Source organism: Hemibagrus wyckioides, linkage group LG24 (genome assembly GCF_019097595.1).
Source record: "Hemibagrus wyckioides isolate EC202008001 linkage group LG24, SWU_Hwy_1.0, whole genome shotgun sequence".
NCBI lineage: Eukaryota > Metazoa > Chordata > Actinopteri > Siluriformes > Bagridae > Hemibagrus > Hemibagrus wyckioides.
This window is the reverse complement of record NC_080733.1, coordinates 1997515-2024579: the sequence shown is the minus strand read 5'-3', so window position 1 is coordinate 2024579 and position 27065 is coordinate 1997515. Positions and strand designations below refer to the sequence as shown.

Genomic DNA, 27065 nt, shown 5'->3' with positions numbered 1-27065 from the left:
ACGCATTGCAATGGCTGCCGTGTAGTGCCCTCCCTACCCAATTAGCCAATCAGCGGTCGCCTCTGACTGGCAGAAGGACACATAAAAGAAGAACATTGCAGCAGAGGCACAGAAGGAGACTGTGAGGAGCTGGGAAATACACATACACACTAGCACACACACGACAACAGAACCAGAACACCCTCCTCTGGACACACCCTACTGGGGATCACTGCTTCTCTTTTTTTTTTTTTTTTTATTTCCGAACCATCGCCCACGCCGCACAGGGAGAAATCTCTCTCTCATCCTCATCATCATCCTGAAGAAAATCCCTTTCTCCTCATTTTCACTCTGCTTGAGGACACCTACAATCACACGGGCTGAGAATCCCTGAAGACAAGGTTCTTTTTTCCTTTTTCTTTTTTTTCTTTTCATTTTGGAAATCGACGCAATTATTCAAGCCATACATTAACAACACCAGAGTAAACCCTCCAGAAAGCCTGAAGAAGACCTGCACATCGAAGGAGCTAGATCACTATCATCTTTGTACAAGAATGGTTACTGTACGTATATATATATTCATTTTTTGTCATCTTTTAGACTAGCCATTTTAACAATACTAAAATTAATTTTAGGAGCTCAGTGCTCAAATCAAGCCTTCTAAATGGAGAATATTCTCAGGCTTATTGTTTCCAATTGGTATCAGACTTGGATTTATTTTATTTGTAGGCAGCGTTGGTTATTAATACAATCTCGAGGAAAAGACGGCATCTGCTCACTGACATTCCCTTAAAGCGGATTGTGTAAACAAGATTAACGAGCAGTGGTGGGTTTTAGAAACGTGATCCATGGATGCGCAACACTCCAGCTCGCTCTCTAGACGTTTTTTCTACGGAGCACCACGTCCTCGTATTTATCTATTTTTTCCTACCGATTATTGCTAGTTCATTATCACTTAAAATTCCTTCGTGTCTGCGCCTTTATCCCCGCTAATGACATGTGATCCCATAGAAGACACGGCTCAGTGGCCATTCCGCAGGAGCAGTGAGAGATGTGCTGAAAAGGCAGAAGGGCGTTGGGAGGCTGCGAGGCCGCGCACTACACTGCGTTTCTCTCAGCAAGACGAGGAGACATTTCTGAGACAAAACCGAAATTGTGTGTTCGTTGACCAGTTGAGTCCGACAAGACGTCGAGAGGGAGGGAGAGAGGGGGGGGGGAGCTGGCGGAAAGAAAAGGGTCGAGTCACATTTAGAGGAAAGGAGAGGGTTTTACGCATCCGTCGCTTCGGTGTGAATCGTTCAGTAATTCCTAAAAGGCTATTCGTTGAGATGCGAGAGCAATATCCAGGAGCACGAGACGAGAAGCGACGGCTGCAGAATTCTAAAGCATTAAGGGTTTTGTTGCCATTGTGGCTGATCTGAATGAGAAATGTGTGCAATACGGACAGGCCCTGAGTGCGAGCATTTTGGGCGTGGCTTCTTCTCTCGAAGACGACGGCACGCGCTGGCAGCACCGCACAAATCTCAGTCCTGACTGAGCAGATATATGATCTGATTTCATACGTGATGCATGCTCAGGGTGATCTTATTCAGTATCCCAGCTTCACCCGCTGCAGTGCCAAAACTTTACTGTATTTAACGGAGAAAAGGCCACTGGTGCTGTGCGTTTCTTTTTTTGTAAAATAAAATAAATTTGCCATTTTGACACAATGATTTTAGTTCTGGCTTTGCCAATGAAAAATTATGAACATTTCTCTGGTATTCTCGTTTATGTCTGATTGAAAGATAATTACACATGGCCTGGTTCTGTGCTTATGGACGTATCTATGTTAAGAGGGTGGGCCTCGGCCACCCTAGTGATGGTACAGGTTAGTAGCTCGAGCCTGCACTGCAGAAGAGGGTCAATATTCTGTTATTAAGAGCTAACATCAAACAAAGAACCCTCGTGTGTTTATGGAAATGCATTCGCTCTTCACACCTGGTTTCCATTTTCAGGCGTCGAAATCCGTCATTGAGTGGTTTAGCCTGTCAGGAGGAATGATAATAAAGGTGATTGTGGCGAAATCAGAGCTGTCCAGTCCTCAGTAAGCTCTCTGTACCGCAGTGCCAAGCAAATAAAAAGCGTCGAGTCAGATAACCTTCTCTTACACAATTCAAGGACAAGGACATAGTAAGTGAAACACAGCACAACACACTGACAGGATGCAAAGCTCAGTGGAGAGCTTGTATTGTGCGATCTAAGGGTGAAAATGGAGACTGAACACATATCCAAAAGCCAAACTCGACAGGGACGTTTAACACCAAGCACAAATCATTTCTATCAGCCTTGATGAGATCAGGCCTAATCATATTTAAAAACTCGCCATTGTGAGTTTTCTGGACATGCATTAGATTCTTCTTTTGAATAATATTCATATGACTGGGTTTAAAGCTGTGGTGCTGAAAAAATGTTTTCGGTTTGTTTTGTTTTTTGTTTGTTTTTTGAAAAAAATGGTGAAGTTGTGGTGCTCATTGTTCCCGGAGAGGCCCGCAGCACAAAGCGCTAGTGTTTACATTAATATTCATAGCGCTGCCGCGGCCTGCGCGCGCGAGGAGGAACGGGTGGCTCTTTTGTTCGCGCGTGTCAATACGTTTATTCAGCGCAAAAGGGGCTCGCTTTTTTATGAATGCCTAAAGAGCGCACAGATCCTTGTTCAATCAAAGCGGAGAGGGGATAACGATTTAAGCGATTCCGGTAGAGGGACCAAATTAAGCAGCGAAGGCGAATCTTTGTTTATTTGATTATTATTATCATTATTATTTGAACTGAATCTCGAGCGCGCAGAGCCTCTGAGCTGACTCTGTTTCAGCACTCTGGATAGAGACAGGACAGGATCATAACCCAGTGCACTGCTTCCTCACAGCCACCTCTCCTTTCTCCTAACATGTCTGTTTTGTGTTCTGTCATGTTGCAGAAAATTGCATTAGGTTTCCACTTGGCTGCAGACAGTCAGGCGTGGAGGCTTAGTGGCTACATGTTGATTTTTTTTGTAATAGATTTCTATAATGTATGTTTTTGTTTTTTTAAAAATTGAACATAATACACAAGCATTTGTTTATTCAATCAGATGAGGTTTAAAAGCAGGCTGATGTGTGTGGTATTTGATAATGATGAAGCATTTCACTTGGTGTCCTGTAGCTCTCCAGCTGCCACTGTGATCCTCTAAGCTGCAGTGAGAATGTGACTAATGCCTTTTGTTTAGAATAATCCTGTAATCGGAGTTACTGAGATGGCCTGTTATGGCACTCTAAGCTTTCACTTCTTCGTTCACAGAAATCTTTGAAATTGGGATTTTAAGAAATAAGAAAAACCTATTTAACTCTCCCCAGTTCTTTCAGTAAAGTACCAAGGCAGTGGTGCTCTTCATTAAACCAGAATTTCAGCCCATAAAGATCTAATTATTGACTAAAAACAGCCACAAAATCTAAATCTGTTTGGTCAGCAAACCTGTCAATCACAGCAGCGTAGTGAAGAAGCAGAGAATTCTTGGTTTCAGAAAATGGCTTCCTGTAAGCACAAAGGAGACACGGAAGTGACATCAGAGTGCTTCAGTCGTAGGTGGATATTTTTCACCTGGAATTTCATGTGACAGTTTAACAGTGTTTAAGGGTATACTGCCTCCAGGATTTCAGTAGGAGCTCAGTGACATCACGACATTTATTTTTACAACAATTAAATTTAAACAGCCACAACATGAGTTCCATTCATATCTAAATATTACACGACACTCATGTTTTCTATTATTTTATTGTCCTTAATGAGCAATGGTAATAATATATCAGGTCTAATATCATTTTAATTTGAATTCTTAAGTGATATTACGGTTTTATTTATTAGATGAGTAGCAGAATAGGTGGTAACATGGCAGGTAGGTATTTGGTGTTTGCATGAAAGTTTCAGTCGATGTGATCTTTTTTCCCCGGACATAGAAAAGTACTATCCAGGAGGACGAGAGGTGAAGTCAGTTCATGTTGTAATGTGTAACGCGTTTGGCTAGAACAGGGTCAGTGTTCTTTGTGGAGCTGCAGGTAAGGCTGGAGGAATGCAGGTTCCTGAGGAATGCAGTGTCAGCGCTTGGTACTAAAACTTCAGCATGGGTGAACCTGCAGTAGGCTTGTCTATGTGAATCAGGCATTTGTGGATAAAAAGATCATCTTCTTCCTCCGGTTTGTTTTGGCACTAGCAGGTGCCTAAGGGCAGAATGAGCTACTTGCACATTACGCAGCATTTTACGGTTTGTTGCCAGAGATTGGCGCCTAACATGGAAAGGGTTACTTCAGTCTAGTCCAAACTCCTTCCAATCCTGTAGCTTTGTGCTTGTAGGAGTTCTGTTAGTGTCTACTAGCATAAAATATTTTAGGACTTAAAACAGCATTAGACAGGAAAAGGTGATATTCAGAGGTCAGCACCATTCTTTGTCATGTTGAGCCAGCAGTTATGCTGAGTTCCATGTTTGCAGAGTTTTATTTTAGGCTTTAATAACCCACTCATGTCTGCCTCGCTGATGTGTTCTCCTTGTCAGGGTTAATTTGCCTGAGATCTGCATTTTGTCACAGGCAGAAGGCTTACTTCATTTATCCTTAATGAACAGTGATCTTAAACAGACATAACCAATTCACATTTGCATCCCTCTTCTATCACAAACATGTATGAAAGCAAAATAAATAATATACATTCATACACACATAAACACACGGCAAAAAGTCATGAAGCCAGTCGATAGCAACTGTTGTCATGCAGCTGTTACCTGGGCAACCTGAGTAGAGGTAGGACTTAAGTCGAGAAGAAATGATTCCATGGGGGAGAGTGTTAGAGATGGATTAGAGGAAAATGGAAAGGGAACAACAAGGTCACAGACCACACCTACAGGGAAAAAGACACCACGCAGGCTGAAGGGGTGGCGGTCAGAATCATGCAGCCGGTGTGTCTGATCTGATCTGTTTAATCATTCAGTCACACTGATCTACTGAAGACATGCTGTCTGATGGGGTTTATGATCAGTGAAAACAATAGTGAAACTGGTGATGATTCTGCCTGATGATGTCAGCTGGTCTTAAAGATTAAAGGTGTATCATTAATTAGCTGTGACAGTCTCCCTGTTAGTTTCACCACTGGGGTTACTCTGTGAAAGCCTCATTGTGACAACGATCTACAGAGTCACTGACCACATGATTATGATATTCTCTATATTATTCTTAGGAACGATGCTGTTGCGCCAGTTCAGGAAAATAAAATGAAAATTATGTAACAGCAAGATACACACTATATATATATATATTTATTTATTTATATATTTATATATTTATATTAATTTATTAATGTTATTTCCCATCAGTGACAAAAGTAAAAGAAAGAAGCAAATAAAAAGGATTAGCACTGACCAGCATAGGCTACATCTGTTCTTTGAAAATTCCCCATAGGGTAAATTAAGCAACATGCTGTAGTCCAGAGCAACAGACAAGCCACAGTAGACATGCGTACATGCACACACAGAATAATGGCACACTTCCACTGCACACAATATGTTTGCTGCTGGCAACTTAAACTACACAAAGCCTCCAAATTTATCTTCATGTGTTACCAGGTCGAGTGTCTGCAGTGCAGGATGTCACTTTAACTTACACTTCATCAGACCAGCATCTGACTGCTAGTGTAATACTGTTTCATGCTGTCTAGAGAAACAGCAGACAGAAAAAGTTCACTAACATCCACAGATCAAGGAGACACTGGGAGAAGAGGAAACTTATAAAACTTATAGATGAGATGAAAAAGAACTCGAATATGGTTCTTAAGTGGTCACACATACAGTATCAAGGACAATTCAATGTGACGCACAAACACACACAGACAGAATGCAGGCTCAGATCTCTCTGGTTTCTCTCCACAGATAATCAGCACCATGGAAACTCAGGTGTCCAATGGTCCGAGCGGAACCAGCATGCCTAACGGCCCGGTCATCAGCACCAATGGTGCCACAGATGACAGCAAGACCAACCTGATCGTTAACTACCTGCCTCAGAACATGACCCAGGAGGAGTTCAAGAGCCTGTTTGGCAGCATCGGAGAGATTGAGTCCTGCAAGCTGGTCAGAGACAAAATCACAGGTGATACAAGCCTTCCATGTTTTATCAGACTCATTAAAGGACAATTCCATAAGAATGTCTAAATACCTCATTGTTATGGAAATATGGTTAAATCTAGAACCATAAATGGTTCTTCAGAGTCTTCAAGGTTCTAAGAAGATCGTTCTTAAAGTACCCTTTTTCTGAGAGTTCATGCTTTTTGTTAAAAAAGTGACACTTAATTGTGCTAGCATATTTTAAGGGACACTTTTTCACATGATTAATGGCATCATACTTGTTTATTATTATGACACACGGTCCTTCTTATCAGGCTGTAACTCACGGTCTTCTGTTGTGTTACAGGTCAGAGCTTAGGCTACGGCTTTGTAAACTATGTTGATCCTAATGATGCTGACAAGGCCATCAATACGCTCAACGGTCTCAAACTGCAAACAAAAACAATCAAGGTAAGCACACCTCGACCCCACGCTCCTACATCATCCCGCTGACAGGAGGGCCGCAGGAAGACAGAAGAGAAAGTGAGGAAGTGACAGACGGGACAGAGGGAAGGGAGGAGAGAGGGTGGGACAGAGGGCAGGGAAGGCAACAGCAGGCACAAAGGGAGCAGAAGAAAAGAAAGAGGGAAAAGCAAAAGCAGAGGTCAGAAAGCAAGGGGGCTGTGTGCAAAGGTGATTGTGATGGAAATGTAATTAGGGAGGTGCAGTGCATGGCATTTGGGGTGGGGGTGCTGAATCAGTGCAGGAAGCCCCATCTGCCTACAATCTTGGCTAATTAGGGTCTTCTTTGTCTCCAAATTCAGCAGGGGATAGGGGAAGGGTTCGACTCAGGGAAGGAGGGGTGAAGAGGAAAGAAAGATTAAACAATTCAGCCTGGTTTAACTCCACCTGAACATAGCAGATCAAAGATCAGCAAAAAGTGGAAAAAAAGGAAATAAAATATTTCCATTTAATTATATAACAATACAAATCATTCACTTAAATATTACATCATTATATTTTTCATTTTAATTACATTCATTCTAATGTATAATATGTGTGTGCAAAGAGTTAGATAGATAGAAAGATAGACAGAAATACAGATACATAGTTTTTTTTAGTTTTTTTATTTACTTAAAAATGTTTCAAATATCCAATGCTTTTTTCTGATTTTTTTGTTGGCCTTTTCTACAGTGTTAGCAGACACCATCATTTGTGTCCATACTGCATCCAAATCCTTCAGCTGAGCAAATGTCATATTTTCCATGTCAAAAAGGCATTGTTAAAGAGATGAGAGGATTCGGGAGGAGGGAAAGGAGGTGTAGGAGCAAAGGCTAGAGGAGGCAGCGTTGCGAGCAGAATGCCAATGACAGGATTAGAGGCCATATGGGCTGCAGGCACCATCTGTAGTGTGGGAGAGATAGGGAGAGGGTTAATTATAGGGCAGAATCCAGTCTTCTAATAAAACACCCCGCCCCGCCTTTCCAGCCGGCAGCCCAATCTCCACCATACACTCACCCACTCGCCAAACAATAACAGCCTGGACCCCAACAATACAGCTGCTTAGTCATACTCACCCCCAACATGTATACATGCGCAGATGATGCAGACATGGAGCCTACGCCATTCAGGCCCTGCTAGCAATTAGCTTTAGTATTCTACAGTACACATGTGGGAAGATAAAGAATATAAGGAAATTGAGGGAATATAATAAAATAAAAAGCAATTTAAAGAGCAATGAAAAACAAAAGGACTTGAATGCTACACAAAAGAGAATAGTCTATAGGTCTCAAAATGTACGCTTGTGAAAATAATATCTTAACCCACATGTAGGCTCACACCGTACAGTACAATCCACTGGACGGTGATTTAAATAATTAAATAAAAATTTGCTTCCGGAAACATCTGATTTAAGGAGTATATGGAGAGAAATGTGTGAGCTTTCAGGGATGCTGGACATATTGTAAGCTGTTTACTTGGTTTGTTGGTTGCCAGAGGAGCAATTTCCCCTTGAGGGAGAAGACAAAGAAGGGAGGGAGAAGAGGGAGGGGGCAATTTCTCTATCACACAAAAACACACACTCTCAGTGCCACCATCAATCACAGCCATTCACACTCAGACCCAAATTTATAAAGAATTACAGACTAGAGACAAATTGGAGGTAAAAGTTTAGTCCAGTCACCAGAACAGTTTCAGCGATCCTTATGAGAGGTTCTAATTGTTTCTGGAATGGTGCAGAGGGATGGACTCTGCTCTTCTTAAAGATATTTGTGCCAGTGTTTTTTTTTTGTTGGTGGTGTTGGAGAGCTCTGTTAATTCAGACTAAGAGTTCAACTGGGTTGCGAGATACGACGATGGCCATAGCAATCAACTGACATTTTCTGGACATCGGTCTAAAATAAATCTGTGCTGGTTCACAGTAATGGGAGTACTGGAACCGAATCATGCTGACAAATGCCCCAGCAGCACTTTTTTTTTTTGTCACTGTATCATTTAGCAGTAAACCTGATGTCATTATGGCAAATTCTGTCCTGGGAGACAATATAGACAGAAATATTATTTCAAATAGACATTTTAATCTATAAGCATTGATGACCTTTACATGGCTATAACTGCTTAACATTTTGTTGGCAAATGGGAAATGCTTATCATTTTCTTCATTGGGGAGACATTAGCTGAAGGAATATAAGGCGGACCTTATATTTTTGTAAATACAAGAATAGATTTCCAGAGGGATTAAATTTAGAAAGCATCCTGCTGGAGTGCTTAATAAGGCTACTAGAGCGTGTTTGCTTAATAGCATTGGATCTGAAGAAAAGAAAGGATGAGAAAGAAAGGAACCTTTAGATGATAGATGGAACATTTCAGAACCCAGGAGAGAACTCATATGTACATTTGCTGTGTAAAGGCAATATTACCTTGTCTTTGTATTGTAGGTAATGCTGCTCACACACGTGTTGTGTTTTAGGTGTCCTACGCCAGACCTAGTTCAGCCTCCATCCGTGACGCTAACCTCTACGTGAGCGGACTACCTAAGACCATGAGCCAGAAGGACATGGAGCAGCTGTTCTCCCAGTATGGCCGTATCATCACCTCCCGTATCCTGGTGGACCAGGTCACAGGTACAGCCTTAGCTTTAATACATTACTGCAAAGCCTATATATAGGAAGTCACACGATAACATTTTGAAAGTGCATGTGAAGAGAGCTAATAATAAAAGAAGTGGAATAAGATTAAGTAGAATTGTACGAGATTACAGTAAAAGGATTCGGACTTTCATGAACCTGATACTAATATTACTCTCTACTTCTGGCACAGGTATATCACGAGGAGTGGGCTTCATACGCTTCGACAAGAGAAACGAGGCTGAGGAGGCCATCAAGGGCCTGAACGGCCAGAAGCCTCTGGGCGCTGCCGAGCCAATCACTGTCAAGTTTGCCAACAACCCAAGCCAGAAGACAGGCCAGGCGCTGCTCACTCAGCTCTACCAGACCGCCGCCCGCCGCTACACAGGGCCTCTGCACCACCAGACTCAGCGGTTCAGGTACTGCTTGCCACCTATTACCTCTCTCTGCTCCTCTCTGCTGGCATTTTCTTTAAAATGCAGTGCTGTCATGCCATTAGAGGGAAAAAGGACACAACATGACCAACAAAGCTGTTTATATTGACAACAAAATTATACTAGACATTTGTCCAAGTCGTAACATGCAGTGTGTTCAGTCCATCGCCTGGGGGCCCTGGAAGCGCTGCGTCAGTGGACGAGTCCTGTGTGGCGACAGGTTGAGGACTATTGGTGCTCCCTCTAGTGGCTGCACAGGCTGCATGTTAAATGAAAACCCTGTTTTTTGGTTTGACAGATCCTGCCACTAATGTCTCCACCTACTTCACTCTCCCTCTTGCATTGCAGACTCGACAATTTACTAAACGCCACCTACGGAGTCAAGAGGTAATTTCCAAAAGAGGTGTCTTTTTCAAAAGCATCCATGCCTACAACAGCCTCAAACAAAGTGGCCGGAATGCCCCCTGCTGAATTAAGCTTGAATTAGGTGATTTGCAATGCAAAATCGCACTCCATAGCCACCGTAAGACTAATTAATAAACAATAAGGGCCAAGTGAAAATCTCCATTGTGGCACAGCAGGACATTCTGGAATGGCTTTGTTGAATCGTTTTGTTCTTTTGGTTGATTACTCGATTGAACTGATTTGTCTATATATATTTTTTATTGAACTAACATTTAATTTCTTTTCAGTTTCAGTTGCTTTAAATGTCCATTTTTTTCCACCAGCATGGACATACCAGATTCCGTTTGCGTCTCTTCTGTTGGCTCCAGTTTTGTTGATTTATTTCTTGTTTGCTTTCATCCCTCTCTAGGTTTCTGTGTTTTGCTCAGTATCGTGAGATTTCTGTTGAACATTGTAATTCCTGTGTCCTGTTTCTACAGAGGCTTTGGTCACCAGGGAATATGACTAAAATACTCTAAGAATGTGGGCTAACATGTTTTAGAGAGCAAAGCAGTGTTCTTTTTTTTTCCTAGCTGGTAGTGGAGATGAGGATCTGCAGTCGAGCCCTGAAGGCATAGATATCAAATCGCAAAAGAGCATGCGTATGAAAATAGTGAACTGCATGTAGCATGGAACTTCAGAATGACACCCATGGTAGCTGTCCATCTCTCCTCCCCAGGTTCTCCCCCATCACCATCGACAGCATGACCACACTGGCGGGTGTAAACCTGACGGGTCCCACTGGCGCCGGCTGGTGCATCTTTGTCTACAACCTTTCTCCTGAGGCTGATGAGAGCGTTCTGTGGCAGTTGTTTGGGCCATTCGGAGCCGTCACCAATGTCAAGGTCATCCGCGACTTCACTACCAACAAATGCAAGGGCTTCGGCTTCGTCACCATGACCAACTATGACGAGGCAGCTATGGCCATTGCCAGCCTTAATGGCTACCGCCTTGGTGACCGTGTGCTGCAGGTCTCCTTCAAGACCAGCAAGCAGCACAAGGCTTAAGATAGAGAGGTGTGGCCTGGCCTGCTCTTACCACCCCTTTTAACCCAAAGGGGGAGGGGGCACTAAGCTTCCCGCACATTCACTCTACATGGGCCTGGACTGAGTCTCTCTTTGACACACACTTATCACACACATTACACACCCAAATACAACACACACACATACACTTAGCCAGAGTCTCCAAAAATGACAAACACATGAGTTTTTTTGGTTTCTCTTTACATGACATGCGAATCCTTCCCTACATTTGCCTGGATTGAATTAGTAGAGGGTGACTTGGTGAGATTTTGCTTTGCAAGAGACACAGTTTTAATGAATGTGACCCAGAATGTGTGCTAAGTGCTTCGGTTTAATTCAGGCAAAGCGTCACTGAACAAATTTGATTATATATATATATATATATATATATATATATATATATATATATATATATATATATATATATATATATATATATATATATATATATATATATATGCAGTTTACCCAAATTCTTGCCCCAGTAACTCTCCTGTATTTAAGGAGAGAATGTAGTCACTTTTTTACACATGGGCATTTTGAATCAGTGGATTTTTTTAGATTTAAGAAAGAAAAAAAAAAGAATAAAAACAGTGTTCTCTCATATATATTATTATATAACTATATATTCAATATTTAAGGTGGTTATAATAGCCAAGTATGTAAGCATTTTCTAGAACTTTTATTACGGTTTCCTGGCTTCACCTATGGTTGCATTCTAGCTTTAGCGTGCTGTGCCGACCCCATTAAAGCTCCAATCCTTGCAGCCAGTTTAATAATGTGCATAACAGCACCCACAAGGCTGAGGAATATGAGAAGGTCATCATAATCACTTCACTATAAACTCAACAAGGCATCATAAACTCTATCACAAATCCAAGCAAACACACACACACACACCCATTTAACAAAAACAGCTGAGATCACAAAGTAACCTAGAACATCCCTGTATTGTTCCACTCTAGTTTCCAGCATTTAGAAAGCTGCCACTCAGAGCAGTGTTTACGTGGTGATAACGCATATGAGTGCATTCTTTCTGAAAAGGTGAGAGGTCTGGCTAGAATAAAATGACTGCACTATACCAAGCTTACAAATAAATTCCAAAAACTTTAACATCAGAAGTGAAATCAGAATCGATTTCCTGTGTAGGGTGAACCAGGAGGCTGTCTCAGCTTCCCTGAGGTTATGAGAATTACAGAGAGAAGGGTTTAGTAGCTGCTACCCTTGCTCCAGAAAGATCAACGCACACGATCGCTCATTCTTATCTCTCAAACTGATAAAGCTTTGTGCTTCTAATCAATCTTCATGCAAACACAGACCATCTCTGCCTCCAACACAAGCTAGGATATTCCATTCTAATGCCCATGTTAAGGCGAGGCCACCTGATCTGCAAAACGATCAGCACTTCATTCACCTCCACCGAATATTTATTAATCCCTTTTAAAAAGATGCACTGAATGATGATGCCCACATTAATGCTAACAGAAAGTCGAATGCCCATAAAAACAAAACTGTTCCAGAGAGAGAGAGAGAGAGAGAGAGAGAGAGAGAGAGAGATGTTGCTGTAAAAAAACAGATGAGAATTTAATGTGAAAGAGAAGGGTTTAAAAATGAGCATTTAAACCGAATGACATTTTGCTTTTTCTTGATAACGCTGTGTTAGCCAAAGAGGACAATGATCTCTTTGAAAATATGGATTACATTAGAGATTAATATATTTTTATATCTACAGAAAAAAAAACAAGTCCTTGTGCAACATTTTTACAGATTCTTAAAAGCGTGGAAACCTTTGGGACACACCGCATGGCTTTTATTTTTTCCGACTTTCAGCTTTTAGGGGAGAGAGCGCCTGACTCTCTGCGGTGTCTGGGAAGGGGACTGAAGTGTTGGGGACTTATAAACGTACAGTATGTGCAGTGAAACCATTACATAATTAAAAAAAATAAAACAAAAAAACAGGAAGCAAGCTCGCATTATGCTGAAAAAAAAAAGAGTGAGCATAACCAGACGGATCAATGTACACATTAGGATTAAAAGAAGTTGCATTTTCTCTGAAGTTGCTTCAGCGGCGGTGCAGTGAAACCCTGTGCTATAACGTTGATGTTATTAACTAGCTGCAAACTGTTCCACAAAGGCTCGATATCTGCAAACTGATAGTGGCACTTTTATATCCAAGCATTTCATCAGTTTCTTTTGCAGAATAGATTTAAAGAGTATCTATCACCCATACTGACCCATACTGCTCAATGCACCAAAGAACGGATTTAAATTCGGGATCCATTAAAGCTGCACAGTTTAATTCTATTTATACAGGCTACACAATAGCTTACAACTGGCTAATTATATACTCCGGTACATTACATCATCACAACATCTTCATCGTCTGCTCTGAGAATATTCTTCATCCTTCTAATGATTTTTCAGACTCCAGGTCTGCAGGGCCTCATCATCCTGACACTGGTTTGTGAGAAGAGTGAAAACACTAATCTGTGTTGCTCTTGACTTCATCACCTGACCTGCTTTAAACGTCACATCTTTATTTCCCGTAACCTTCACGGCTCATTTTGCGCTTTAAAGAAGCACTAACTAACTGAGGAGTCACAGCTTGGATCATATCGCTTTCTCTACATAAACATATCACATCTCGATGTATATCCATGCATCATTCCATCACTGAATATCACATTTCACTAATTACTATTTCAGTTACTACTGCAAGCCTTTTTCTTTTTTTTCCACATTCACAGCACCATCCAGATATTATCATGTAAACATATCCTGCACATCCTGGCCATTTTTGCCCACTCTATTAGTTGGTGGTGTGCCAATAAAAAGGCATGATTACCTAGAAATCATATCTCAAGCCTTAGTAACCTGCCTTACAAAGTTTTTGTCTGCCCTCCACATGTAGTGCCGGGGAGGCGAGGGGCAGCACAGGGCAATTTTTGTACTGCTCTGGGGAAGAAGTAGCTGGAGAAGGTTGTGGCGCAGTAAAAGAGCCCTGAGTGAGCCCACAAGCCCAGTGCTGATTAGCTCAAACACACACACACACACACACACACACACAGTCAATACAGAGACCCTCTCCCCAAAACTACAGTAGAGAGCCAGAGACAATGGCAGAATCACACATACTGCACCGCTTGAGCAACAAAATACAATAAATCGTTTAAAAAGACAAAAAAATTTTCCTATGGAACAGTAAGTGCAATGTGCTTCGTTTTTATATTGACTGAGAACAAAAGATATATATATTTTTTAAAAAAGAAATTAAACATCACATTGAAGTGGTTTGCAGAATAGTGAAAGGATCAAATGCGATAAACAACGGGAAAAAAAAACAAAAAAAAAAACAACAAGTGTTAACAGATTCATTAAAGGAATCAAACACCAAGAGCTCTGATCTCTGATGACGTTCATTATCCCTTCCTGAGCCCCTGAATTAGTGCTCTGACCATGCATGGTAAAGCAAACAGCCCAATGTGGGACACAAAAGAGCAATTCTCAAAGACCGTGAAAGGAATACTGTCTAATATTTCATCAGTTTTAGCCCATGTCAATTTCAAGATATTGTTTTGGTTTTTTTTCCTGTAATTTATTGATTTCTTTTACATATCAGGATCACATGTTAACTTAGCGTATTTGTGTCGTTACCGTTGCCATAGAGAACATACATGGGTTGAATATTTCTTTTGGTTGCTTATTGGATACGATTTATTCTATTTTTCCATTATTTAAAATTAGTTGCTGTTCCTACAGTGTATGCAGGTTTTAGAATTAGTTAGATTTTTTTATTTCAATCAAACTGTGCTCAGTTGTGTTTGTAAAAGTCTGTGGTAGCTTTTGTTGCAACATAAATAATTTAAACAGAAAAAAATTCAATATAGCGCCAACGAACTTGTATTATTTGGGCGACTTTAAGCTTGTAGTTTTAACTTATTGTTAACTTAAAAACTATTTATTCTCATTATTATGATTATTATTATTGTTATTGCCTCGTATGAAAGTATGTTTTGTGTATATTTATGGTTTATTTCATATTTGCAAGTTTAAAAGAACTTTCATTTTGCCAGATTTGGATACACCGTTTTGGTTTTGTTTTGTTTGTTTGTTTTTTTGTTTTCCTTTCTTTCTAAAAGAGAACAAATAGAATAAAAAAAAAAAACAGCTTTAGAATTACAATTTGGAAAAGTTCTCCATAGGCAAAGAATGCACTGCTATATTAAACTAACTGACCGTGTAAACATACATGCTGTGTTCTAGATGTTATGCCTTTACTGCCTGTGTTCTGTTTGTCTTGTTAAATGAAAACCTTTTGATTATTTGATCTAATCACAGTCTTGTTTTATCCAGCCACGTTCAGACCCCCTGCAACTGAAAAGGGAGGAATGGAGGGAAGGAGAGGGAGGAGGAAAGAGGGAAAGAGGCAGTGGAAGGAGGAGAGGGCTGAATGTGAGCCCACTCTCACACATCCTCTCTTTTCAGTTTGTTGATCAGCTGAAGCCTTTTCCCAAACCTCCAGGAGCAAACAGTGATTGATAGAAAGGGGGTCAGTGGTTCCTCTGTTTCTCAACCAATTGTATTTTTGTATCGATTAATTTAGAAAGGGATGCAGAGTTACTTAGCAATGTTCTTCTTACACCATTTCTCATGGTACAATAATACAAAAAAAATAAAATAAAGAATTAACCACAAAAGCCTCAGACGTCACTGGTTGAGGACAAAAAGTCAAATCTCATAGTTTCCAAACACAACCAAAACAACCAACAATGTAACAAAGGAAAAAAAATTTAAATATATCTTTCTGTTTAGTTTAGGATATTTATTACTGGGATTACAGCTGAAAACGCTTGAGGACTTTTTCATGGAATTATTTAATTATTTGTACTTTACATGCCAGAAAAAATAAAATAAAAGTTGCGAACCCTAGTGTCCTGGATATTTTCCTCTTTCATTGGGTTTTGTGGGAAGGTCCAACTGTGAAAACTGCAAACAGCTCGATGAGGAGTCTGGATTTTACGGATGAATAAGAACCAGAGGTTTCACTACACTGCCTTAGCATGGTTTTCTTTCCACTAAAGTACAGCCATGTACTTTAGTGGAAAGAAACTGTAAGCTAACTGAAATGACTTTGGTTAAGGATTGTTCGAAGCAAAAAAAAGACATATTGTGATTCAAAAGAAACCTGACAGGCTGTGAATTTAAAACGAGACTTTATTTCAAATGGAATGTGAGCTGAATCCAATTTCTGTAAAAAAAAAAAAAAAGAAAAAAAAAGAAACAAAACAAACACACAATCAAAAAGCAGACAAACAGAAAACACCTCATCTTCACTCATTTTCACTATGGTGATGATTGGAGCAGAGAGGTGAGACAGATAGTGGAACGGACACAATCCCCACGCTGTGACCTGAAACACTGAAAATAGCTGAGTTTAAGTTAAAGACTTTCATCCAGCTGCTGCTGTAATATCAGAGGAATCTACTGAACTTCAGAGTTTAACATGGCATTAAATATTAACACCATGTTTCTGATAACTGTATGATCTTAAAATCCAACATCGGGTCTACTTCACATGCTTCTCCTGGCAGGAGGAGCATGTACTTTACTGCCGTAAACATTTTTATTTGTCATTATACAGCTTCTCTTGTTTTCTACAGAAATACAACTTCAGAAGTATCACACCCCATAAAGAAAATAAACAAAAACTAAAACACAAAATAAACTGTGTGTGTAATATTATACTGACCTTTAACTTGAGGTGATGCTGTATATAGTTTTACATTTTAGACTAATCAGACTTTTTGCCTTCAAAATACAGGTTTTAAAATGATCCCCAATGATGCCCAATAATTTAATTCTTTAAATTTAATGATAAGACAATAGTGTTACATGTTTCCGAGATGAGATCAAATTTGAATCATGTGTAATGCTAAATCCAGGTGATGATAATGATATTAAAATATAAATGTCCCAACTAGGGATGCCACAATACTCAATATAATATTGAAGTGTTCGGTACGACCGCCACAGTTCAATACGTGTATGTGAACCGCGGTTTTTCCTCAAAACAATAATAATCAGGCGGTTTTATTTTATTTTATTTTTTTAACCATGCACTCTATTACTCTCTGTACCTCCTGTGTGTTTGCCTGTACTGTATCTCTACGTGCTGAGACAGACACACCTCCCCGCAAGTAAATATCCAATCAGTGAGTGCTAAAGTTAACCATGCGGTAACCATGCTTGTGATGCTGGTGTCAGATTTCAGTCTAACCCTGGAGAGCGGTGAAGTGAGACAGAAACACGAGGAAGCAGCGCCGTGATTCAGATCTGTGGCGTGGGGACATTTCGGATTTGTTGTGGACCATGATGCCGATGAAACAAAACATGACTGTGTTTAAGCAGTGTTCCACACGAGTTACTGACACAGAAATACTTCCAACATGACCACACATCTGCAGCTCGCATTACACACCACTGACACGGCCTTTTTCCCGACCTCTACGAAAAAACGCGCAAAAAATCGAAAACGCTTTGGCTAAAGCACAAAATCTTGCTCTAATAACAGATAGCTGGACCTCGGGGGCAACAGAGAGTTATCTCACAGTGACTGGTCATTACAGAGCGGGTTGGGAATAAAGAGCGCCGTCCTCCAAACCCGTCTCCTGTAATAAAGTCATATAAGCGCTAATTTTTATCTCACTATTTTCAGTACACTTTCATTGTGTAAGTTGATTTTTGCATTTAAGTAAAAAAGAGAATTGCAACTAAAACCAGTTTTTTTCTTCTTAACATACTTACTGTTCCTGTCACCTAAGCAAAGAATAATGAAAAAAAACGCTTTAATTTGCTAAGCCATCTGAACCGAACTGAAAACCGTGGGTAAAAACCGCGCTACGTATTGAACCGTGGGTTAACTGTATTGTTCCATCCCTAGTCCCAATATAGACTTATTAACATTTAATACATTGTTAACATTTTTTATTGTTATTTTCGTACATGTGGTATTATATAAGTTAAATAACGAGGCTAATATTTGAATAATTTGTGATTTTTTTTATAGCACTGTATTGAGATACACATCATGTAACGTAGAAATGTCTTCATATCATGATATGATACTTTGGCATCTCACCCAGCCCTAGTGTAATATTAAAGAATTATGCACCATTTTTCATGACTGCTGCCAATAATCTGGTGCAAATCAATCAGCCTAGTTTGCATGAATAACTGACTTGTTCTGCAGGCTAAGGAGTTTTAGTATTGTGTGCCATTCCAGCTTGAACACTGAACTGGTCTGCACATGCTGACCTCTTCCTGGCATCAGTCACACCTCAGAGTGTAAATATTACATTGATGCATATGTATTTTGAAACAGCTTGCTCTGTGCATCCTCACTCATTGGTGTTGGTAAGCAGTACTCCTCTCTTTCTAACACCAACATGCCTACAGCATCAGTGAAGCCTAATGCTACTTATAGTAAAAGTTTCTGAGCTCATAGCCATGCTCACTGGAGTTAAACTCACCGATGGAGTCACTGTAGCACTAAAACTCATCATGGTCAGGCAGGGCAGAGTCGATGGAGGCCGGCTCCTGGCACACAGCGGGTGTGGTGAACTCCATCAGGTACTCACAGCGGCTTGGCTCCGAGGTGGATGTGACCACCGTCTCTTTCCCACAGGTCATCTTTACCTAAAGAATGTTGAAAATTAAAATGAAACGCAGTGCTCCTGGTAGAAGATGTACCAGGCTTCTAAAAACGTGATAATATAGTAATGTCTAGTTTAACAACTAGTGTTGGAACATATTTCAAGTCTTATTTGCTCAAACGACCAGAAGCGCAGGAGGTAACCATATTTTATTTTTTATAAAATATCTTATTTTATTTCATAAAATATCCTGGTAGTTTAGCAGATTGATCAAACAGCCCAAAGGCATCAAAGATCTACCATCATATTTTACAGAAAGTTTGTAATCCTGTGTGAATAATATATCTTTTCTCTATAATTCCAGAGCTGAATACAATTAGATAGCTAATCTGTCTGCCAAATCTACAAATCTACTAATCCCCCAAAACTGTAAACTCAACTCAGTTTACATACTGAATAAATAACAAATATATATTGTCTTGATCATATGCTGCAAGTTTATGACTCAAATACACTGAGACTGGGCGTGGAAGATGTTTGGAACTGTCCTACATCCACGCATTAATCCCTAGTATTAGCACTAGTACACTAAACACTTAGAGCCTGAATGCTGACTCAGAAACAAATCTATCCAAGACAATATTCAACAATAGCTTCACAGAAGCATAACGATGATAACACACACACACAGGAAACAATGACTTACTGTAGTGGACCTGTTAGGACCCTGCCAGCACCCTGTGCCATGCTCATACTTCATCACAAGGTACTTATTGTCTTCAGACCCTGCCCAGGTTCCCCATGTCCTACACACACACACACACACACACACACACACACACACACAGACAAGAGAGATAACAATAACGATAACCATTTCCTAAGAACAGTGTATAAATCATCAACCCATGGTGAGACATTCTTACCCCAGATTGGTCTCTGAGCCCCCGTACTTAGGTTTCTGGGAAACACGGTTAAATGGACAGAGTTTGTAGATATACCTATAGAGAGAATAAAGAATATTAACATTAAATTACACTTGGCTTATGTTAATCGATTTTGCCTTAAAATTCATTGTTGCTTGATGATTAAAAATTAAAAAAGTGTGATGCTTACTTATATTCATGCATCAATATATTACTCTATTACCAGAGATGGCACAATGTTTTTTTTCCAACAACAATACAGGAACCTGGAGGATCAGCCAATATTTTTAATTTAAAATCTAATAAGCTTTTTATAACTGAAGACATTTTCAAGAATTGATCATGACTTAATCTGAAATCAAGTCTTTCTATTATTTTTTGGTAAAAAATTGCTTAATAATAAATGCTATTTAAACCATGTCCATATACATGATATTTATTTTAATTTTTTTAAGGAATATGTAAAAAATTAAAAATAAATAAACAAAAAAAAAAAAACTATAAAATGAATGAGAGAGTTTTTATTATACATTTATCTTCACAAATAAATATTTTATATGATATAAAACTGTATAAATGTTGTAAAATTGTGAAAACTACACCCTACTTCAGCATCTCTGTACTTACTCGCTAGTGGTGAGCTCGTAGCACTGGCTGTAAAGATAAGCAAACTCAGCACTGGGCCCGAAATCAAAGGAAAGTTCTTTCTCGATGTTCCTGTAAATTCAAGCAGACATATTCACAGATCTACATCAAAAACTGGGCTGTAAAATCATAAAGAAACAAATATGTCTCAGGGATCATTGCACCAACCTGATCTGATCTTCCACTTCACGCATCGCTCGCTCCGACTCGTCAAAGTCATCTCTGGCTTTCTGAGCGACTGTGGATCAGAGAAGAGGAGGTCATCAAATGGATGCATTGGGGTGACAATATACCAGTATGAGTTTATGTCCAAAATAAGGAAAGTGGAACCACACTGGTGTAAGGAATAGCAAGAGTCCTACTGACCATCAATCAAAGCTTGAGTCTCAGCATCATAAGGTGGCATAGTGTCTTCTTCCTCTATCTTCTCTGGAGTCTTGATACTGGAAGGAGCCTGTACAAAATAACACAACTGGTGAGAATTTCAGTTCTCTCACTGACCTGTGCAGAGACACACACTGCTCACCTTCCTTACCTTATCAAGTTCTTCCTCTGGATAATCATCTTCCTCATCTACATCCTCTTCCTCTTCTTCTGGAATGTCGTCATCATCGGGGTACGGCTCAGAGTCGTTGTCCACCACAGGCTCCTTGCTTTCTTCTGTTGGAGGCTCCACAGGCGCTGGCTCCTTAGGCTGAGACTGCAACGAATCCGTTCAGTGTGAAACAGTATGTCTTAGAGTGCAGAGTTACTTCAACCTGACCACCAGAGATAATGTCCTGATATAATAACAGAAGAATGTAGGGTCTGCAAAACTGTATGGAAATTTATTGTTCTATAAAATGATATCTTTGGGATCTTTGGTTTTTATTATGTAGATTTGATTTTAGCTTCAAAATCAAAGTAAAACCAAAATGTATGCAATGGAAAAAGACTTCTTCTGATGTCATACATGATGCATTTCATATATAAAAATACCGCTATGTGAAGGCAATCCTAATTTATACTGATTATACTATAATAAGAAATCTGTTATGAACCATGCTCTGTGTGACTGAAATAGTGAAAACAGTAACCATGGAAAGACACGCTAAATCTAGATCATGGTCAGGGCATGTCTCTCTTTCATCAGACTGACGCTTACTGACCTCTGAGACGTACTTGTCCTTAATGTTGTTCCACACACTTTCAAAAGCTGCTGTGTCTACCTGATTAACTCCTCCTAGCACCCCCTGAGGGAGAGATCACACTGCGGTTATTATAAAAAAGAAAGTGCAAACAATAAAACTGAAAAAAAAAATATAAACAAATATACCTGAGCTTCAGTCTCGGAAAAAGTTCCATCTGCATCTGAATCTAGCTCTGCATGCGTCTGCAGCTCGGCAAGTGAAACACTGAAAAACAAACACATCATCAACCGGCCAAAAGAAAACATCCAGAATGATATACACACACACACACACACACACACACACACTTACAATCCATCCGCATCATCATCCAGCTCAAGAAAAGCTTCTGCCATTTTAGCTTTGTCCTTCTCCGCACGGATCACTGCTTTTTGTTCTGTAACAAAGGAAACAAAGAGGAAACACAGCTCAGAAACACACAGAGCAGCTGATAATGAAAGCCAGTCACTGAAACTGACGTTTAAGTCATTCATTAGAATTTTTGTGCATATATGTATACCTCATTATACATGATATATGGTTTCTTGTGCAACAGTATAATGGTCAGACAAAAAAAAAAAACACTATCCACATGATTATCACTGCAAGTCCAATTCAGAGTTCATTATACAATATATATGAAAAAACGCCACATACTGAAAGTGAAAGTTTATGCGCGAGGAAAATCTTGAAATCATGGAAAACAATTGCACTTACCCTCCCAGGCCTTAAGATGGCGCTCCTTGGCTTCCTTCTCTGGCTGTTCTGCTGTCTCTTTAATGGTCCTCATATTCTCCACTTTCTCCTCCATCTCCATCTTACTCTTCTGCAGGTCAGTCATTTTGCTCTGTAAGAGACGATACAGTGCGTTCAGCTTGGCCACGTTAGCAACAGTTTTACTAAATAAAATCATCTGAGTGGAGTGGAATACAAACGGAATTCTATTTTATTTGTGTTTTATTCTATCAATTTTATTTGTGGATTGCCTTTATCAATGAATACTGTCACAAAACCAACCTAACGCAACATGAACACACATACAATAACATATTATATATACATATATATGTATACACACACACACACACACACACATACATATATATATATACATATATATATATACATATACATACTATATATATATATATATGTGTGTGTGTGTGTGTGTGTGTGTGTGTATAAGGATATATATGAAGTCTGTATAAGTCAGGATGTAAATAATTAAATTTCATTTTCTCCCTAAGCCACAAATACAGAAAGCAACAGTGCTGTTAAGTTTTTTTAGACCTGTTTTTCTTGTTGGGTTTTCTTAGCTTCCTGAATAAGCTGCTGTTTGAGGAGGAATCCTTCTTTGGTGAGCTCAGCCATCTTCTGCAGAACCTCCTTCTCCTTTCGACCCATCTCCCTGAGAACCAGCAGAGTGTTAACACAACTTCCTGATAATGGACACAGATGCTTTATTTTATACAAAGCTCTCTAACCTTTAATAACTTCCACTCAAGAGTCTAATGTCAGACATTATGCAGAGGAGTAAAGACTCCTGGACCATGGTGGAAAAATACTAAACTGCATGTAAGGAGGCAGCATACGGCAGTACGCAAAACAAGAGCAACATGATGTGTTTCCGAGTAAAGCGCCTGAATGAGTTCCTGACAGGTAATTACGACATTGTGATGGTGTTCCTGTACACTTACTTGCTAATTACTTACAGAGATCAGGATGATCTTCTCTTTAAGGAAAGCTATACTATAACACTGACTCAAAAACTTACTTGCAGGTGTTTTCACATTTGGCTCCACTGTTGTACTCATCAGTGGTGTCACAGCAGTCTAGGAGGGAAAAGAAAGACAAGACAAAGACAAACCTATGCTGAATCCCAGACTACGGTGCATTAACCTTCACTATAATGATATAACGGAGGTAAAGTGTGAGGTGGAGGCTATTACCACATATGCCGTCGTTAACTCGTGAGGAAGGGATGAAGGTGGGTCTGTGGCCAGCATTAGTGCAGTGGAAGCTCCCATTGGGACAAGCAGCAGTGCCTGGATGACAGAAAAAGGATTATGATCACTTTGCTAACGAAGGGTATAAACACAACCCTTCATTAGCAAAGATATATGAAGTACATTAAATGCTAGTTTCACCTCTTTTTGTGCCTCTTTTTAAATGAACCATATTCAGATTTAGAAAAACTAGCTGCAAATGACTGCAGCGCTTGTGCTACAAACAAATTCAACATAGGACACTTTCATTCTAGCATTAATAAGAACTTTGAGTGTTAATTGTTTACTCCTCAGCTGCTTTACTACAGTGTAATAGCGTCAGTCATTAAAACGTGCTGCTTCACATGATGCTATCATTAGGCAATGGATAAAAAGGAGAGCATATTTCACAGAAGTGAAATACGAGAAATACTCAAGGAAGAAAAAGAAAATATATATATTTTTTAATGTTGAATCATCAAAACCAACCCATGTTTCATGGAAATACTATGACAAAACACATGCACACACCACATGGCCAAACATATGTGGACACCTGACCATCACACCTAGATGTGCTTGTTAATAACCCCATTCCCAAAAAATCCCATTTCAGAGTCACCTGGTTCATCAGAGCCGTCTTTACAGTCGCAGTAGTCATCATTCACTCGGTCAAAAGAAATGGTACGGGAGCCATCCAGACAGGTGAATGCACTGTTCTCATCATAAAAATGCCGTCCTGTTTGAATTAAAGTGTAAGGAAACGGGTTAGAATGACAAGTTAGTTATATAATTGGAGCCTTGGCAATGACTGAGTTGGCAATGAGACTTGGTTGATAGATTTGGTGACTTTTTAAGAACCCTTTTTGTGACTTTAATAAAAATAAATAAATAAATAAATCTTAACAAATCTAGTGACTGTCTTGAACTCACAGTTGCTGTTATAGGAGTTGAGACAGCAGGTTCACTCGACTCACCAGCAATGGATAATGTCTGTGTTACACTGATCAATCACTGATCAGAACTGTATCCCTGTGACCAGTCACTGATCAGTATCATGTGTCCCACACTACTTTGTTCTCTATATTCAGAGATATTTATTTATTTTATTGATAAGTAATAAAAGTAACCGTATACGCTTATGACTAATCACCATCACTGCTTCCTTGAGAGGATTTTGCATGTGTATAAAAGTTTAGTTTGTGGTACCATAACCACAGATCCTAAAGAGCAAAATATTTCTGTAACAAATCAATTATTTGAGATACAAATGTTAAATATAAATATATATTTTTTTAAATTCATGTACCATAATTTGCAAGTTTATATGCTTAATATACAATTATCATAAATAAATAAATAAATAAATAAATAAATAAATAAATAAATAAAAATGCATATGAGTCCATGGGGGAAGTGAGCGAGTTTTTGAGGGTACTTTATCCTCCTTCCCCCTGAAAGCTGTGTCTTCTCTGGTGTTTTATGAGGTGTACTGAGGGTCTCTTACTGGACAGCGGGACTCCCCGAGGCCTCTGCACCTCCACGGCCGCAGCTGAGCCCACAGCCAGGATGACCACCACCAGCAGCAGATGCGTGCAGCTCATGATGAGTTTGAAGGACGTCGAGGATAAATAATATCTGACCATAAACAACAAACAACTGCACGTGAACACAAGTTACAAAGCATTTCAGCTGCAGCGCTTAGCTTCCTCAAACCACACACTAAACTGAACAAACTAAACAACTTTAACAATATATTTCAACAGAAGCTATCATGCCGCCTGTTTAATTCCTTCCTTTTTGCTCGGATAATGAATAAACAGCTCTATTTAGCTTCAAAGCTAATCAGCTAGCTACAGCTACCTAGCAAGGCAGTGACAGACCTAGATGCTAGAAGTAAAACAGTTCTTAATTAATAATAATAATAATAATAACAATAACAGTAATCGTGTGAAAAGGAAAGAGAGTGCAGTTATTCTACTCACGGTGTTTGTGATTTGTAGAAAATCGGATTATTATAATTATCAAAGCTTAACAAAGTGAAGAAAATAACGACTCGAGCTAATCATTCATTACCCACTTCCGGAACGACCTGCGCGAGAGCTGACGTGCACTGCGGTGGTGTGTTCTGATTGGTGGAAAATATGAGCGAGCGAGAGAGAGAGAGAGAGAGAGAGAGAGAGAGAGCGTTTTTGTGATGAGTGTAGAAAATATAAAATACACATCCATCTACGGCTAATTTACTTCCAAATTATTTCTGAATTTCTGATGATATTCTGTTCAGCACGTGGTCCTCACTCTGCATGCCCAGTTCAGCAAGTGACGTCAAATCAACATGGCTACTGTATATACAAGTGTCTTGGATCAGCCAACATACAGACATTTCACTAGTTAAACCTATAACAGTAACTAACATTACAACAGTAACAACTACAGTACACTATGTTCAGGATGAAAATATACATCACACATCACAGTTAGGGGAGGCCCAGCTGGCCAATTTAAACCCTGATTTGGAATCTCAAATTAAGATGCTAGCATAGGAAGCTTATAGTTTGAGTCTCTCAGATGTTTTCATGCCTCAACATTGGTTCATCTCTGTGGGACTGTATGATGCAGATAAACTTCCCATCACTCTGGTGGACAGATGCGTTCAGAAGTCTACCTTCCAAGCATTCCAATGATGACCCATCACCTCTAATGGCCAGAGGCATAAGCGTACTCCTGGATTTAAAGAAAGTGGCTCCTGTTTCACCCCATATAGGAGAAGCCACCCACCTTACAAATTGTAAAAGCTCCCCTAGCACAGAAGCCACCCGTGTTATCTATCTATCTATCTATCTATCTATCTATCTATCTATCTATCTATCTATCTATCTATCTATCTATCTATCTATCTATCTGTCTGTCTGTCTGTCTATCTATCTGTCTGTCTGTCTGTCTGTTATGGAGAATGGCAGCCAATCCCTCACCAAAGTGTGATATACACGGTTGTTAGTGGATTCCAGTACAAGATGGAGATGCCGGCCTCATTGGGGAGCATGGTGTAAAAAGGAGCCTTGTTTCCTTCAGAAAATAAGCTACCAGTTCTAGTTGCAGACACCATCCTCTTGGGGGTATATAGTGTCTGGGTAGGCATGAGTGATGGACTGTCTTCAATTAATGGAGAGTTTATGAGATCTTTGTTCTTCTGTCAGGTTCTCCCATTCCTTTGAAGGCACCCTAGGCAGTGTCCTGGTGGTTCCAAATGACCTCAATTTCACAATGATGGCAACCACCTTGCTTCTTGGAACATTTAAAGCTGGTAAACCATGAAAAATGTTTTCAAACCCTGATCTACATCTCAAGCTCTACATTTCCAGATCTCCATCTCAATAAACTTTGATCACAGTGGAAGACATTAAGGTGTTCTGACAACTATTTAAAGCAGTTGTGGAAACAAACATATTATCAAGCATATCAAGGCCATAAGCAGGACTAGGACAGTGGCTTTTAGTTTAGTACAGTATAGGAAGAATCAGTGATAAAGGAGTCTCCCCAGCCAATAACTGGACAAATCAGCTATACACCTTTTGGTGTATAGC

The 27065-nt window shown here is 39.7% G+C and overlaps 2 protein-coding genes across 6 annotated transcripts; one reads left to right on the top strand and one right to left on the bottom strand.

Moving 5' to 3' along the window:
* Positions 1–12664, top strand: elavl3 (ELAV like neuron-specific RNA binding protein 3). 4 transcript variants are annotated; one of them, XM_058377838.1, is made up of 7 exons: positions 1–542; positions 5906–6122; positions 6444–6547; positions 9045–9198; positions 9395–9620; positions 9984–10022; positions 10738–12664. In XM_058377838.1, the coding sequence occupies exons 1-7, from the start codon at positions 534–536 to the stop codon at positions 11084–11086; spliced, it is 1098 nt and encodes a 365-aa protein (XP_058233821.1). In that variant the 5' UTR covers positions 1–533; the 3' UTR covers positions 11087–12664. The 4 variants fall into 4 exon arrangements, with proteins under 4 accessions (XP_058233821.1, XP_058233822.1, XP_058233823.1 ...); XM_058377839.1 differs by having other exon boundaries at positions 2–542; positions 10759–12664; XM_058377840.1 differs by lacking the exon at positions 9984–10022 and having other exon boundaries at positions 2–542.
* Positions 7237–25623, bottom strand: prkcsh (protein kinase C substrate 80K-H). Of its 2 annotated transcripts, none has more exons than XM_058377837.1 (18): positions 25467–25623; positions 24989–25119; positions 24104–24220; positions 23446–23541; positions 23271–23328; positions 22787–22904; positions 22214–22343; positions 21809–21893; positions 21643–21721; positions 21476–21559; positions 20863–21027; positions 20694–20781; positions 20496–20565; positions 20310–20399; positions 19683–19757; positions 19463–19562; positions 18634–18799; positions 7237–7480 (listed from the first exon to the last, which is right to left on the bottom strand). In XM_058377837.1, the coding sequence occupies exons 2-17, from the start codon at positions 25083–25085 to the stop codon at positions 18653–18655; spliced, it is 1599 nt and encodes a 532-aa protein (XP_058233820.1). In that variant the 5' UTR covers positions 25086–25119; positions 25467–25623; the 3' UTR covers positions 7237–7480; positions 18634–18652. The 2 variants fall into 2 exon arrangements, with proteins under 2 accessions (XP_058233820.1, XP_058233819.1); XM_058377836.1 differs by lacking the exon at positions 7237–7480 and adding an exon at positions 16301–16522.
* Positions 25624–27065: the final 1442 nt, after the last annotated feature.